Here is a 14,840-nt window from a genome sequence, read left to right on the forward strand (position 1 = left end):
AAACAATTTAAGATTACTATCCATTTTGGAATTTTCATAATTTTTGAAAGATTGATGTATCCTAATTTTGGATTACTCTCTATAAGTGTCATGAGAAATCTTTATTCATTACCATTTTATTCCAGTATTATGTGATGAGTTTTAATCAATTATTTAAAGCAACGCAAATGCTATAAATAGCTAAAACGTTTATGTGGTCATTGCTCACAAATCACATTCAAGGGGCTTTTAATTTCAAGGGTAGGGGCGCTGAATAAAATTCACAAGAGAGTCAATATATTTTTCAAAGAGGACAGCCAGCTCTGAAATGTAAATCTGTAGATAATAAATGTGAAGCATGAATAAAATTGCAGTATGTTTAAATCATAATGCTTAATATTATTATGTTTTATTAACAACATAAGATGCAAAGCAAATTTGCAGTGCATTCAAAAGATTGAGCTGAAATTACAACAGAGTGTGAATTCAAATTGCTGAAACCTTTTACTGTGTGCAACTAGTTAGATAAAATTAGATCAGGAAAATCGCAGTATTGAAAATTTTGAGTTTTTCTCAAAAACTCAATAACCTGAAAATCCACGCTTTTAAACACCCTGTATATTGAGCTTCCAGGCATAACTTCAGCTCTTACGTTGCATCCAAAATAACTTTTCCTCTCCGATTCTTCATCCACTCATTTTTCGGAACATTAGATGTTTCATGACTTTCCGTTTAATTTAGTTACTTATCGTTTACTTTACTTTAAACAGAATGTTGCGCAATTTTAAGAAATTTGTTTTCAAAATTTAGATCATATTCAGATTTCGTTAACTTTGGATGCTCGTTGTAAAATGGTGTCTGTTCAGGCTCATGCCTATTAAAACACATACAGTTATATCTAAAGAACCTCAACATGACTCATAAGAACAAGCTCGGACACATTATAAATAATTTCTTTAAAAAGATATTGGTTATAATTTTTGCAGAAATAGATAGTTCTTTTTAGCTGAAAGAAATTACAGCTAAAATGAGCTTCGTTTTTTCTATAACCGAATAAATCAAATTATAATCACCGAAAGGAATAAAAAAATAGCAAAGATTTATTTAGTATGTTTGTTACGAAAACTGGTTTTTAATTTATTTTTAAGTGAAAGTCGAACCGGCTAATATAAAATTTAAAATCAGCCAAAAAGGCAATCTTCGATTGCTAAATTCTGAATGAACTTAAGTTTTAGTTAAATCTACGGCAATCCTAGGTTGCATTTCCCTCATTTTTAAGCTCTGATAAATTGTTAATGTTAATTAATATCAAAGTTATTTAGCCACATACTTATTATTATTAATAGTTTTTATACTTTTACTTATTAACAGTGAAATTCAAAAGATCATATGTAGGAGCTTATAAATATCCATAAAAGTATATTTTAATTGTACTTTTTATTAATGGCGCAATATTTTTATTTACTTATGATTCATATCCATCTTTATTGAACTATTATTATTTTTTAACTAAGTCACATGGTGTAGAAGGGTATAATTCGAATCTGTATGAACAATCAGTTACATAATTCAATAAATCAAACAAATAAAATTTTCAATAAAATTCAATAATCATCACAATTCAGTAAATGGATAAACTTTAAAATGTTCAAATAAAATTAAATACAAGTATACGATCCATTCGATCCAAATCAGTTTTCAGTTTTAGTAACTCTTAAATACTATGTTTACTATTCAGTATCTCTTAAAGCAACCTTTCATTCAGTCCGGATAATTGTAGCATTGTGTTTACGAGTTCTTCTCAGTTGTGTTGAAGTATTTTACAACAACTTTTTCTCACGGTATCCTTCTATGTTAATCTTGCAGTTCCTCAGCAGCTCTAAATCCAGGAATTTATGTTTAAAGAGTCATAAAATTTCTTCTTGTAAAATTTATAAATCGTAGAGGTATTTGCATTAATAATGACGTTCTTTATGTCAAGCATAATATATCTAATCAAGAAGAGCACAAGCCCTGTACGAATATTAGTTTGGTTTGGAGATTCTGAAATATTATGTAAATAAAACAAGGAATTGAATGTAAGAAAACAGAATTTTTTCTGAATTTTTATTATTGAATAATGCTAACACCCATTGACGGATCGAATTCAAAATTTTGCACTTTGATAGAGGATAAGTAATTCAGCGATAGGGCATAAAGCATCCCGAATTTTATTATTTTCTCCAAATATAATCGCTGATATCCGAAAACCTACTCACAAAAAATACTGCCAAAAAATTTCCGAATTGAATAGCAACAATAAATATCACTCAAACTCCCCACTGGCGAGCGAGGCTTGTATGTAACGCAAACAATAGATAAAATACTATATAATAACAGCATTGAGGTAATGAAACGTTTTAAATGATTTTGTGTTTTAGTAACTACAAAAATTTGAAAAAATGTTGACAGTTGGTACAAGTCAAAAAGAATACCCTAAACATTTTTAAGATTTAAACGATTGATAAACTGAAATCGCAAAAGATTATAAAGAATACTAAATTTATTTTGAATTTCGCTTTGCAGTTTCCGGTCAGTAGTGCTTCGAAGCTACTAGAGCAAAATTGGATAGTATTTCTAGCTAAATATAATTTATAAGAGTGATTTTCTTGCTCTTCGCTAGATTTTAGCTATTTCTACCAATTAAATACATTGAACTTTAATGTAACGAAAATAGGCCTTGGAAATATGAAATATACACTATTAAATAAAAATTTCGATCGCGAATCTACGGATTATAATCTATCACACTATTGCTTCTTAGCGCCTGAAAAACAGCTATATTACGAATTTCGATGTAGGTATCCCTGTCATTAAACCGAATAATAAGTGAAGAAAAGGTTCCGAGTTCTTCAGCTGGGAAAGCTGTAGCTGATACTGCTATAGGTCTACGTAATAACTGACTAAACTTATGACGGGATAATCTTGATTTTGGAGTTCATTAAGAATTGCAGATTCTTAAAATGCTTTCTGAAGAAAGTGTTCACAGTGCAATGGGGCTTTCATTTCCAGTATATATTATAATAAGAAAGTGTAAAATGGAAACTCACATTCATAGCTGCTGCTGTGGTGCGGAAACCAATCGAAGATCAAGATCTGTCATCCATGACAGGGATTTCGGGACAAACAGAAGAAACGGAGAGAACACGCGGAGAACAGGAAAGGAGAACAATACCGAAAATCCAAAGATACAACCGGGTCCGAGTTTCGGAAATGTTTTACTTGCGAACACGCGATGGGGTCTGCTTTTAATACTTAAGGTAAGGGGTCAGGGGTGAAGACGTTCGAAGTGCGGAGTGGACGGATGGACAGGTAAGATCAGGTCATCCCTTTCTGCTGTGGCCTATCGGTGCCCGCGGAAATAGGCCACTGTGCTTACTATCTTCCCTTTCTCTCCCTCTCACCTCTACCCCCGACTCCGCTTGCGGTTCTCGCTTTCGTTTGCTTCTCATCCCAAATCGGGCGTGACTGGGATTGAAAATTCAGAAAAATACTTTCTCAATGTAACGGAAATGCGAGAATAAATTTACGATAACTGGATTTCTTTCTTTTCTTTTGTCACTTTTTCAAACTTAAGCCGGTAAGAGGGATTGCAATTCCACAGAGAAAACATGTAGAAAGAGTTACCTGTGTATGAAGTGCCTTCACGGATCCCTTTTATTTTAACCTCTTCTCGTCTTATCCAGTCATCGTACAATATTTGACGCACGCATTCAACGTCTTAGAAGAGGGATTTTCTTTTTTGGCTATCAGAAAAAATAATGTCCTTCTCATTTTTTTCAGTGTATGGAGAGATCACACGTACTTATTTCTTTAACAGGTTTTTATTTATTTATAGCAGCGTTAAAAAGTCTTAAAGTCTTTCCAAATTCAAAAAGTTTATCGAAAGAGAACACTTCATATATAAGAACATATTAGAGAGAAATCTTTAAAGGATTCAAATGTTCAAATTCTATGAAACAGACGAAGTTCGCGTCTTATATTAGCAGGTTTCGATATATACTCCGCTTGCTGGGTAGCAAACGTCGAAATTATATTTGAACCCTTTCCGAATTCGCTGAATTATGGAGTTACGATTGGAATGACTGCTGGAGTTGAAAATCATGAATCTACAAATTTGTTTATTCCAATAAATTAAATGCATTCGGCACATCATAATAAACTGGGACTTTCTAAAACTTTCCTGCTGCTGTAAGTAAAATTCAACTTTACATGAAAGCGTACCAGATTGATCCATCTCTCCCTATCAATGCCCTGGGAGATTTTCATTTGTCCAGCATCAACAACATCGCTACATTTAACATTTGAATCGTTTCAGATGCTTAGCAATTTGACGAAATATCTCTTTCATTATCGTAGCACACTTTTTCAATTACCTGTATATTATAGACACATGCTTGAGTTTTAAATTTATGGAATATATAAACGTCTTTAGAAGACAATCCTGAAAGATACAGGCCATTATATCACGTTATCTTATTATACTATTTATTATCTATACGTTTGTAAGTGTTACCATTTATTGGCTGATAGGAAATATAAAATCCCTGATTTATTTTCCATGCGTTATCATGTGTAGTCAGTTCTCAGAATATTGCATCAGACAAAGGTTACCTTTCCAATTTAGTCTGTCTGTTACTTCTTAGTAATCTGACCAATTTAAAAGATGTACATGGGCTTCTATGTAATTTAAATCTTTTTTTTTTTTCTTTAATAATATATCTGATATAAACTTAAATGTAGAAAATTTGTAATGCGTTAAAAGAATAATTTTTATAAGATTTTGCAACATAATTACGACTTCATAAAAGAAATTTCTTACACTATATAGCTCTACAGAGTGAATTGGTACAATTTATATCTAGTACAGAATAGTTTGTTCAAACACTATTTTTAACAAAGTTCAGAACTAAGGCAAATAGCTCAATTTTAAACGATCTGAACGAAATTATTTTATTTCAATAATCCTTGGCTCCTTTACATTTCCTTTTATGAAATTAATATATGCTTTTGTTATTGATATAAGTTTGTGAATAAAACTTCATTTTTTATTAATTACTAATAATGAGAATTTTATCAATGAAAATGTCCTGTACGTTTCGAAAGTATTTATTTCCTTTTAAAGCGGAAAGACTGAGGTATCACCCGCTTTACGAAAAATGCAGAGAAGATGTTTGCTTTTACGGAGGGGCTGAAATGGGGAAAGCAAAAGTATTTGTTAGGTCTTATGCAATGTTTGAAAAAAAAGTATGACTAATTAATTATGAGCATTTAAAGAATTTTGCATTTTTCAGCCAACATATATATTTTTGTTTTTATAATTCCTTTGACTACCCTCAAAGAACTACATAGCAATAAAAATCGCGTCAATTTTATTAATTAAGCATACTATATTACTTTTAGACTTCATGTACTGAATAAAACAAGAGGCTGTACAACTGCACAATTCTGTAAAACAGGAAATTTTCCAGATTAGCATGTACTACGGAACACATCGTATAACAAATACCCAACTGTGATATCAGAAATAAGGGAGTCTCATTCCCCAAAACAACCCATCACCCTTTCCATTCAAATTCAGCAATGTAAGGCCCATGGTGGGGTTAATTCTAAAGATGGTTAGTGTGCTAGAGCGTATGATCCCTGGTGCTATTATCTTTGCGATCCATGGTGATCTGTGGTGTCCTACTCACTTCTACTACCTGCCTACTAATTCTAGCTTTTACTATCAGCCAGAGCACGGTAAACGTTGATAGTCTACGGGATCAATCATTTGCTAACAAAAGGCAACAACTGGTGGGTCTTCTACTAATAAATAAAATTTCAGTATTCTACTGAGCAAGTGGTGATTTGACTGAGCAAGGAATTTTCGAGGTTATACTAACAAAAGGCAGCAAGTTGGGGATCGGTTACAACAAAAGGTAATGTCTATCATATGCTACCGAAAAGCATATGATATATTTAACTAACCATATTATAAGCCATTTCAATATATCAAGCAGATATCGAAATTTTGGGCACAGTAATCTAATGAAGGTTCATCTAAATTATAAAATGTTAAAAGATGATTTTTTGCTTCTCAATTTTTACTCCATAGAATCTGCATCTCTCACTACCGAATCTCCAGCATATCAGTGCATCATCACTATTTGCGGCCTTAAGAAGGCTTAATTTTCTTTTTATTTTCGGAACTAAGAAACTGCTTCGCATATATATTTTTGTTTTTATAGTTTTCGTGTTTCTTACATTTTTATTTTTTATTGTTACTTTCCGGAGACTATTATGTTTTTGAAAACAGGAAACATGAAAAATGAAACAGCATTTTCTTCGGTATTCGAACCACAAATCTTCAGTTGTTAGCTGGACGTGCTAACCAGGTACAACGTTTTCCATTTGAAATATATGATTTTAGTTGAAGGATAATGTATCACAGAAACATTAGGCTCTTCTAGTGAACTGGCAATTAAACGCTTTTATTATGCTCATAGTAAAACACGCCTTAGTAGGAAAAGTGGAATAATATAATATTGAACCAGATAATCAAAAGCTAGTCATTTTTATTTTTCGTAAAGCCAGCTTTGCTAATTCTTATGTTATTTAGACGTAAGGACGTGTCTTAGAATATAAGCAAACGGTCTGATGTAATCGTGCCTCGCATAACGAATGCGTCGTCTGTTGTAATCCTGCATAATGAATGGGAGTATGTACAAACTAAAAATGTTCAGCCTAATGGACCTAAGTTACGCGTTATGAATCGACACGAATTTCGTTACCCATTAAACACATAATTACACTAATTTTATTTTCTTTCTCAACAGCGCATAAATATAAAAAATAATCTATGCATAAACTAAGACAATCAAGCAAATAAGAAAACAAATAAATGCATTTTTTAATACTAAATTAATGCTGAAGATCTTGGAATATTAGAAAATTCAGGGGAAAATTATTTTAGCTAGGGAGAAGAATAGAAAGGACCATGCTTACATCGGCTATCAAGGACCTTTCGAAGAAAACGAAACTAGATTGATTACACGTTCCTTAAAAATGAAAACTCATTTTATTAGAGGTAAGAAGCAGTACATCGTAGCCAAGCAGTGACATCCCATTAAGCTGAAACGAAAGGAGCTCCTGATTTGTTCAATGACAGTGCTATGCGTTACCTCAAGGCAATACTGAAGAGGAGGAAAGTATCTTCAGACCACCTGTGGAAATTTTTGAACCATTCAAAAACCAAAGCCAAGACAGTACAAGAAGGGAAGATCAGTTGAGCTCTCCAATTTCATTGGAAGACCGAAAGTTTTAGATTAAACTTAATTAAATTAAAAAGAAATTGCTGTATTTTGTTCATATGGAATATATGTAAATATTTTATTTAAATATATAAAATAGTATATTTTTAGTTATTTCCAACAATGATGGTGTTTTTGGTATTTATTGAAAAGTTTTTGTATGTTACAGGGATATGAACCAGAGTTGGAAAGGAATTAAAGTTATTCCCACGGTAATTGATGAAAAACAGTGTCTCGTGTAACAAAATATGATAATCTCATATAAACGACACTCCTAGCGAACGGGTTTCTATAGAGCTGCCAACCACGCTTTGACTCTATCGAGATCGTCAAGTATACTCAGCGAAGTGATCACCAAAATCTGTAATTTGTCTGTCAAATTTAAGTGTTTTAGGTACAGCATAAATCAACGAATTGTATTATCAGTTATTATGATAACGTAAAAATTACTTTTAAAGGAAAATAAGTAGATTATTGTTAATTCAATGTGATTTATTTGAATAGTACATTAAAAACAGGCTTCCTATTTAACGTCAGATTATTTATCCCCTAGGTTTCTTTCTAATCACGAAACTTCATTCTTTAGATTATCTATCACATTTTTGTAATGTTTACACTAGTTTTTCATATCCTGTTTTGGTATACGATGCTGTATAAAAATGAAGAAGTGGCGGTTTTAATTTACCTTTAAATGCGATCTCATGCATAACTTATTAAATTAGATTCAAAGTAGATTTTCAGAATGTTGCCATTGGGAAAAATACTGTCTTTATCTTTCATATTAAATCAGTCTGTGATGGCTTAAAACCTGAGCGATTTAAATGCAATAAAAGAATTTTTTAATAATTTAAATCTTTATTTTACTTTTTTTAATACTGCATCTAATTGATATAAATTCAAATCCATTTCACTTATACCATCTCATAATTTTATGAATATTTAAAGCATTATTGTATTTAATAAAGCATGGTGCAGTACTTACTTTAATGTAAAATGATCCGAAAAAATGTTTAAAATCTGGATTTTTAGTTTTTTATTTTAATATCAAGTTATGTACATTTAGAAGAATGCACCTCGGAATGCCACCAGAGAAGAAATAAATATTTAGTTCCCAAAATTTCATTTGCAACTTTTCAATAAATCTAGACATAGTTTTTTAAATGAATTCTTATATTTTATTTTTATTAAACGCAGTTTTCAAATTCTGGTTTAATTAAAAATTTTTTATTCAAAGTAAAGACTTTAATTTTTCTAAATTTGGCTTTCCTTTTACTTTTTTGTACGAAGTAAAGGTTTTCGGTTACCAGATTTCAACGGATATATCCAAACTAATAGTTCTCAAATTCATTTTGACTATTTTTTTGCGTGAAAGAATAAAAGACTCTTTGTTCCAAAACTGTTGTAAAAGGGATTAAAACTGGATTCAAAGTGGATTTTTTCGGGATATCTATACGTATGTACGTATATGTGGTCATGTTGTTGCGTTTCTACGGTTTCGTGGATTTGGAGTGATTGATGACCACCCTTTTGAAAAATGAAAACATAATTTATTAGTCAGTATCACTCAAGACAGCTCCAAAAACACGTTTACAGTCGTCAAAAAACTACGACAAATATGCTGAAACAATCATTATCATAGCCTTCAGGATGTCAGGCTATAACGGTGAAAACAGCTTTATGGCAAGGCACTACAGTACAGCTTCCGACTCGGTCGATCTCTCTCGGAGCTCAACACACTCGACGACACACCACGATATCCTCAACAATGCACACTCTCGATGCACCAACTCGCTGACCGGACACCTCGACAAAGACTCTCGCGATGCACTTGCGATGCACTCGACGACCAACTCCCCACTAGATTGACGTGGACAAATTACGAAATCTAACTTTTAATAAAATATCCCAGATCCTATACTTATATTTTGTAAAATTTTATGCACGTTACAAAAAAATAAAAATGCAAGAAGTTTGACTCCCGTACGACAAAAACTGATAGGAACGTTTAATTATTTTAAACCTTGAAAATTTTTATGTCATTTTCAACTTGCCTTGCAATTAATTAAGTTAGAATAATTCGAGAAAATAGGTTTAAATGAAGTAGAGGGGCTTATTAGTGACCGAGCAGTGAAAGCCTTTGAATACTGGTAGTTCGGTCCAAGGTTCGAGTCCCGGCGAACGGGCTGGCCGCATGGGCATTTTATTGGTTTTCCCCATGTGTAATGTGAATAAAGACCTCCATGGGGCATCCCTCCTTTCAGTGTAGTGCCTAAAGGCGGAGCACGTAATAAGTAAAGTGAAGCAAAAAATGTGTATAATTTAATAGGCCGTATAAGGAAGTCATGTGTCTGCATTACATTTTTAAAAATTTTTAGCAATATTTTTAAAAGGAGAATTCGAGACATTTGAGAAATGAAATTTTTCGAATTCGAGTGTGATGCAGGCGTCACATATAAAGTGATACATGCGTTAAACATCCAAGCAATATTTCCGCTGAGATTCAAGGTTGCATCTAAAATCATGAGCTGTACAGAAAAAAAAAGTGTAAATCTTTCCTGAAGTCTAAAATTTATTTCAAGTGGTCCCACACAGAGAAATGTTAATTTAGGATGTAATTTTCACAGAGTTCAAACATTAAAGTATAAATGAAAAAGCGCTATAATATTTTGAATTGCAATACTATTTTAGAATTTTTCAAGAGATTAAAAAAATGCCATGCATATTTTGCTCTTTATGTAAATTTCTAATTCAATGCATTTCAAGAGTTTAGATCAATCTTTGGCTTTTGATAGTAAAATTTTTATTTTATTAAATAAGTAATTACAAGATTCTAAAAAAAAAAGGCGCATTTTTAAAAATAGTGATCTAACATCCAGTAATATTTAACAGTTTATAGTATGTGAAATGGATTCTTGCCGAATATTTTCTTGAGGATGTGAGACTTATACCGAATTTAGTAATCTAAAAAATAATCTATTAAGTCGAATGCTTCTAAATTTTAAATTTCTGGTCGGCACATTTTTTTATTCTTAATCTTTGTGTAAGTTTTTGTTTTAGAAACTGTACACGTGGCTGTGAAATGGAATTTCACTTGTAACTAATTCATTTTCTTTAATTTTTGGCACGCAAATAAGCTACCGAATACGAATAAGAGTGCATTTCTTTGATGATTTTAGCACGTGGTTTTCGAGTTGTAATCTAGTGAAACATCTAACGCAGACTGAAGGCCACATTACAAATCAAAATTTCTCTACGTGTTTTAAAATAAGAGTGACTTGAAAAATTTACATCTTTCAGTTTAAAACAAGATGTTAAGACAGTTAGCCATTTTTCATCATTACGTTTTAAAACCTAAGATTTCACAATTTGAACATACTGTTCTAAAACGAGAGTTATATAAATTTGAATGCAAAATTAAAATTCTAACATTCCATTCATGTCAACTTATATATTCTTTATTATGAATCAAGGAATTTTTTAATGTTATAGAGAAGAAAAATGAGTGTACGTTTTATGGAATGCAGAAATTTACAAATTGTTGTAAATATTCTAACAAGTATTTTTGTTCGCAAAAGTTAATATATTTGACTGTGACCCATAAAAGCTTAAAAATGTCTTCAAAAAAAGAATTTTCGTTTACTTGTAAAGAATTATTCACTTTAAAATCACATCTGTTCTTAATAAATTAATACCGTTTTCTACTATCTAAAATCAAATTTATTCACGATTCAGTGTTGCCACTCTGTTTTATGATATAAATATAATAACAGTATTAATAGTTTCTTGCAAGTTTTTTACGCTTGGAAAATTGATAGAAAAGTATTTTCTTGGAATCGAAGTGATTTTTATTGAAGAGCATGATGAAATAATTTTTAAACATTGCTTAGCTAAGTAAATTTAGATTCCTAAGATTTTATACTTGTAAAGTAGTATATTTTATAAAGAATTTTTATGTGAAGCAATTTTATGTGTCGGAGGTTTTAAATTATGAAACAGCATGTTTTAAATTATCTATCAAATTCTGCACTAGCATTAATGTTTTTTATTTTCTGTGTTAGCAGGCGATGTTGTATGAAAATGAATTTAAAGTGGCGTTGTTTATATATCTTACACGCGACCTTATACATAACCAATTCTCAGAGTACTGTTACTGGACAAAGTATAATCTTTCATATCGAATCTATCGTAGCTTAGGTGCTGACATTATACTACTGCTGTTATGTGTATAAAACGAAATGTATTAATTAATCAATTAATCTGTTTCTAAAAGCTCTTTACACCTCTTCAGTAAGAATATACATTGTGAACAATTTATCAATCTTGCTGTATAAGGAATTATCTGTATAAGGAAATATCTGTATAAGGCTGTATAAGGAATTTGTGAATGCTGTCGTGGTGTAAGTGATTTCCACATCTAGGTAGCAAATGGGAAATTCAAGGGTTTCGAGTTTTTTTTTTTTTTTTTTTTCTTTTTAAATCCCGGAAAGGGAACAGCTAATTTTTGGCACTTGCTGCTCCCGAATGCATAAAGTGGCGCCAGAAATAAGAAGGCGCGTATGATAATTTGTTAGCACCTGGATTTGATCAACTGGGTCTTGTGTGTTTCCCCGGCAGCCTTTTAGACTTTAGGCTAAATATAACGTTACTTTTAGGCGAAATATAACATTACCCTGGCTCGTTTCCTATACTATTGACTGTTGTCTATTCTCGAAGCTATTCTCTGTCTATTCGCTGCAGATGAAACAGATTTGAATCACGAGAATACATTATATGGAACACTATGATTCGAATTACATTCCATTCAAAGCAGACCCATGCAATTTATTTCTGTTAAAGAAATCTTTAGTTATTGTTTCATGTATTAAAGGAAACACTTTTAATTATTCAATTATTATAGAAATTAAATTTTTTAAAGAAATCATGCATTTAATTTTTTACTCAGAAAAAATTTAGTTACGACTTCACTTAATGAAAAATTTGAAAGCGGTGAATATATGAAAGATCTAGCGTAACTAAGCATCACTGAAAAACTGCAAGCATTAGCATTTTCAACATTCCTGTTTTGTATAAAGTGAAAAAGTATTTTTGCGTTTATTTCTCCAAATAATAAAAAAAAAAATTGTAAGTTCAAATTCCGTTTCCGTAATTTTGTAACATACATTTGTATAAAACGTATTAAATAAAATTTCATTTCGATGTTATATTTGTACATTTTTTGTATACGTTCATTTGCAATCGGCATCAAAGTATACAAATTGCTCTAAAGTTAACGGAAAAAACCTTCAAAAACAAAACACACAAACAGATAGTTGCCATCAGAAGATGCATGGTTGCCCGCTAAACGGTTAAGTGCTGAACGACACTTTATCTTTCTCCACACAAGCCGTTTTTCGTAACGCAAAGACTGATGATGATGTCCGCCTTCTTTTCATTAGTCTACCAGATCATTTTAAATCTTTATTGACAATAGAGAGGCCATGAACTTGAGGATTTAGCTTCATAAATTGCTCGGAGGGCGATGTGTCAAGCTAATTGGAAATAAAGTCACTGAAGACACAAGACGTAAATGAGTTGGGAAGTAACGGTTCCTTTGAGGAGATGACGAAGGAGGGGGATAAAGCAATGAGATGTGTAAGAGGACTCTAGGCCTACTATAAACTAAAAACACAGAGTAATAAAAGTCACCAGCTAAGAAGCAAAGCCAGGTTACAACCGAAGTGGACATGCGAAAAATACATGAAAAAATCTCCAAAGGACAAAAAAAGGAGGCATAATGACAATGCACGTGTTAATCATCGCTTGTATAAGTGCGCCTGAAAATGTTCTATGTCCGCATGCGAAAGACAGCATGCATGGTAAAACGTAAAGCTTCCTCTAGCGCCTAAGTGCTTAATGTGCGTCCATGTATTGTGTAAAACAATGATTGTTATGGCGTGTTCTGTTACTCCTTATCTTTGTTCCAATAGTTTTAAATTAATGCATATTTACATGATTTTCTATCGTAAATGTTCTGCACATTGATTTGTTATACATACCAAATTTTACATTTTTGTAATATAGTCGAAGAAAAACAAATTGGAAAATTGGAAATTTCTAATACGAAAGTGACTAAGAATAAACCGTATTTGGTCTGATTTCTCATTGTCTTAAATTTATTTGGTTTTATTGTCTAATTAAGTTTCAACTCACATATCTTAATAATATTATGGGCTTATGCCTTACTTATGTACTTGGGTCATTAACGTTTCGAAAGAACCATAGAGGAAGGATTAATTTTGAAATGACGCACTTTAGAGGCATATTTATAAATGTGTTGCTATTTTGAGAATAGAGAGGGCAAGTAACCAAATTAAAAAGGAGAATTAAGAAGCTATTACAAATTAAAGTTAATATTTTTCCTTGCCTATTTTTATTTCTCTCTCAGATTCATCACTCTGTATATATAATCCGTAAGATAAATATATGAAAGCAAAGTTCTAATTTTAATTGATTGTAACTTCTTTTATGTTTATTTAATTTGGAGACTTCCTCTCTTTATCTCAAAAATAGCGCTACAAGTCTAAACTGCGTCGTTCAAATTAATTATGCAATCCTACGTAACGCTTAATACAGATACCTCTTGACCAATCACCAAATTGTAAACCAAAACTTTTTTAACTCGAACTAAAACTTTTTAACTCCCTCCCTTCTTCCTCTGAATTGCTGCGACACTTTCACTTATGCTTTCCTCCTAGACAGACGCTTTTAGAATACTTTCTTTGTTCACTGAATATGTACTGAGATAGCAAAAATGTTAGGGCGCAAAAGACGCCCGTCCATATGTCAAACATATTCCGAATGTAGAATTGCTTTCCTCAATAATAAAATTATCTTAAATCCCGCCATGTCTGTTTTGCCAAGTTTCTTTGCTAGGCAGCTATTACGCCACTACCAATTTCCAAATCATTCATATCATGTCATGTCATATATATGTATATATTAAGGAGAGAAATAATATTTTTAATCTTGAGGAAAAATTTGTTTGTATAAAAGCTTTTTGTGGTATAAAGGTTCTTGTAGATCACTAAAACCAAACATTAAGAAGATAAAAATAGGAAACTACGTCTGCAAATTTAATTAAAAATAAAAAAAATTCCATTTTAGCTGTGGACAAAACTCCACGTATATTTAAAAGCTCTATGTAAAGAAATCTTGCCAGTTTTAAACAGACTATTCACTGGAAATTGAAAGAACAGAATAAAAAATTCAAACAACTAGAATAAAAATTAATAAAATGTATTTTAATTTGGAGAAAAAATTTAAATAAAAATCACAAGAGTCTCGGGCATAATATTTTCCCAGCATTATTCTTTCATTGGTTAAAACTACTTTTTAAGGCTGCCTAAATACATTTCAGGCATTTCAATTAGGAGGTCAAAACGAAACTGAAAAGAGTTCTTATCAGTTAGTATGATTGACAGTAAATCTTCCCATTTCCGATAGCTCATCTTAATAATGCCTTCCGCTTTGATAATTACATGTTGCTCAAAT

At 31.6% G+C, this 14,840-nt stretch overlaps 1 protein-coding gene across 1 annotated transcript in view; it reads right to left on the reverse strand.

The window, feature by feature from the left end:
• The window catches only part of LOC118202842 (uncharacterized), a 41,798-nt gene extending 38,509 nt beyond the window's left edge, over nucleotides 1–3,289 (reverse strand). The window contains exon 1 of the mRNA XM_035375050.2: nucleotides 3,069–3,289. Within this exon, the coding sequence (XP_035230941.2) occupies nucleotides 3,069–3,074 (6 nt within the window). The 5' untranslated portion in view covers nucleotides 3,075–3,289. The remainder of the gene's footprint in view (nucleotides 1–3,068) is intronic.
• Between the last annotated feature and the right edge of the window lie 11,551 nt (nucleotides 3,290–14,840).

The sequence above is a fragment of the Stegodyphus dumicola genome, chromosome 2, assembly GCF_044657685.1.
Source record: "Stegodyphus dumicola isolate Sdum_Otavi_A_Nest chromosome 2, ASM4465768v1".
Taxonomy (NCBI): Eukaryota; Metazoa; Arthropoda; class Arachnida; order Araneae; family Eresidae; genus Stegodyphus; species Stegodyphus dumicola.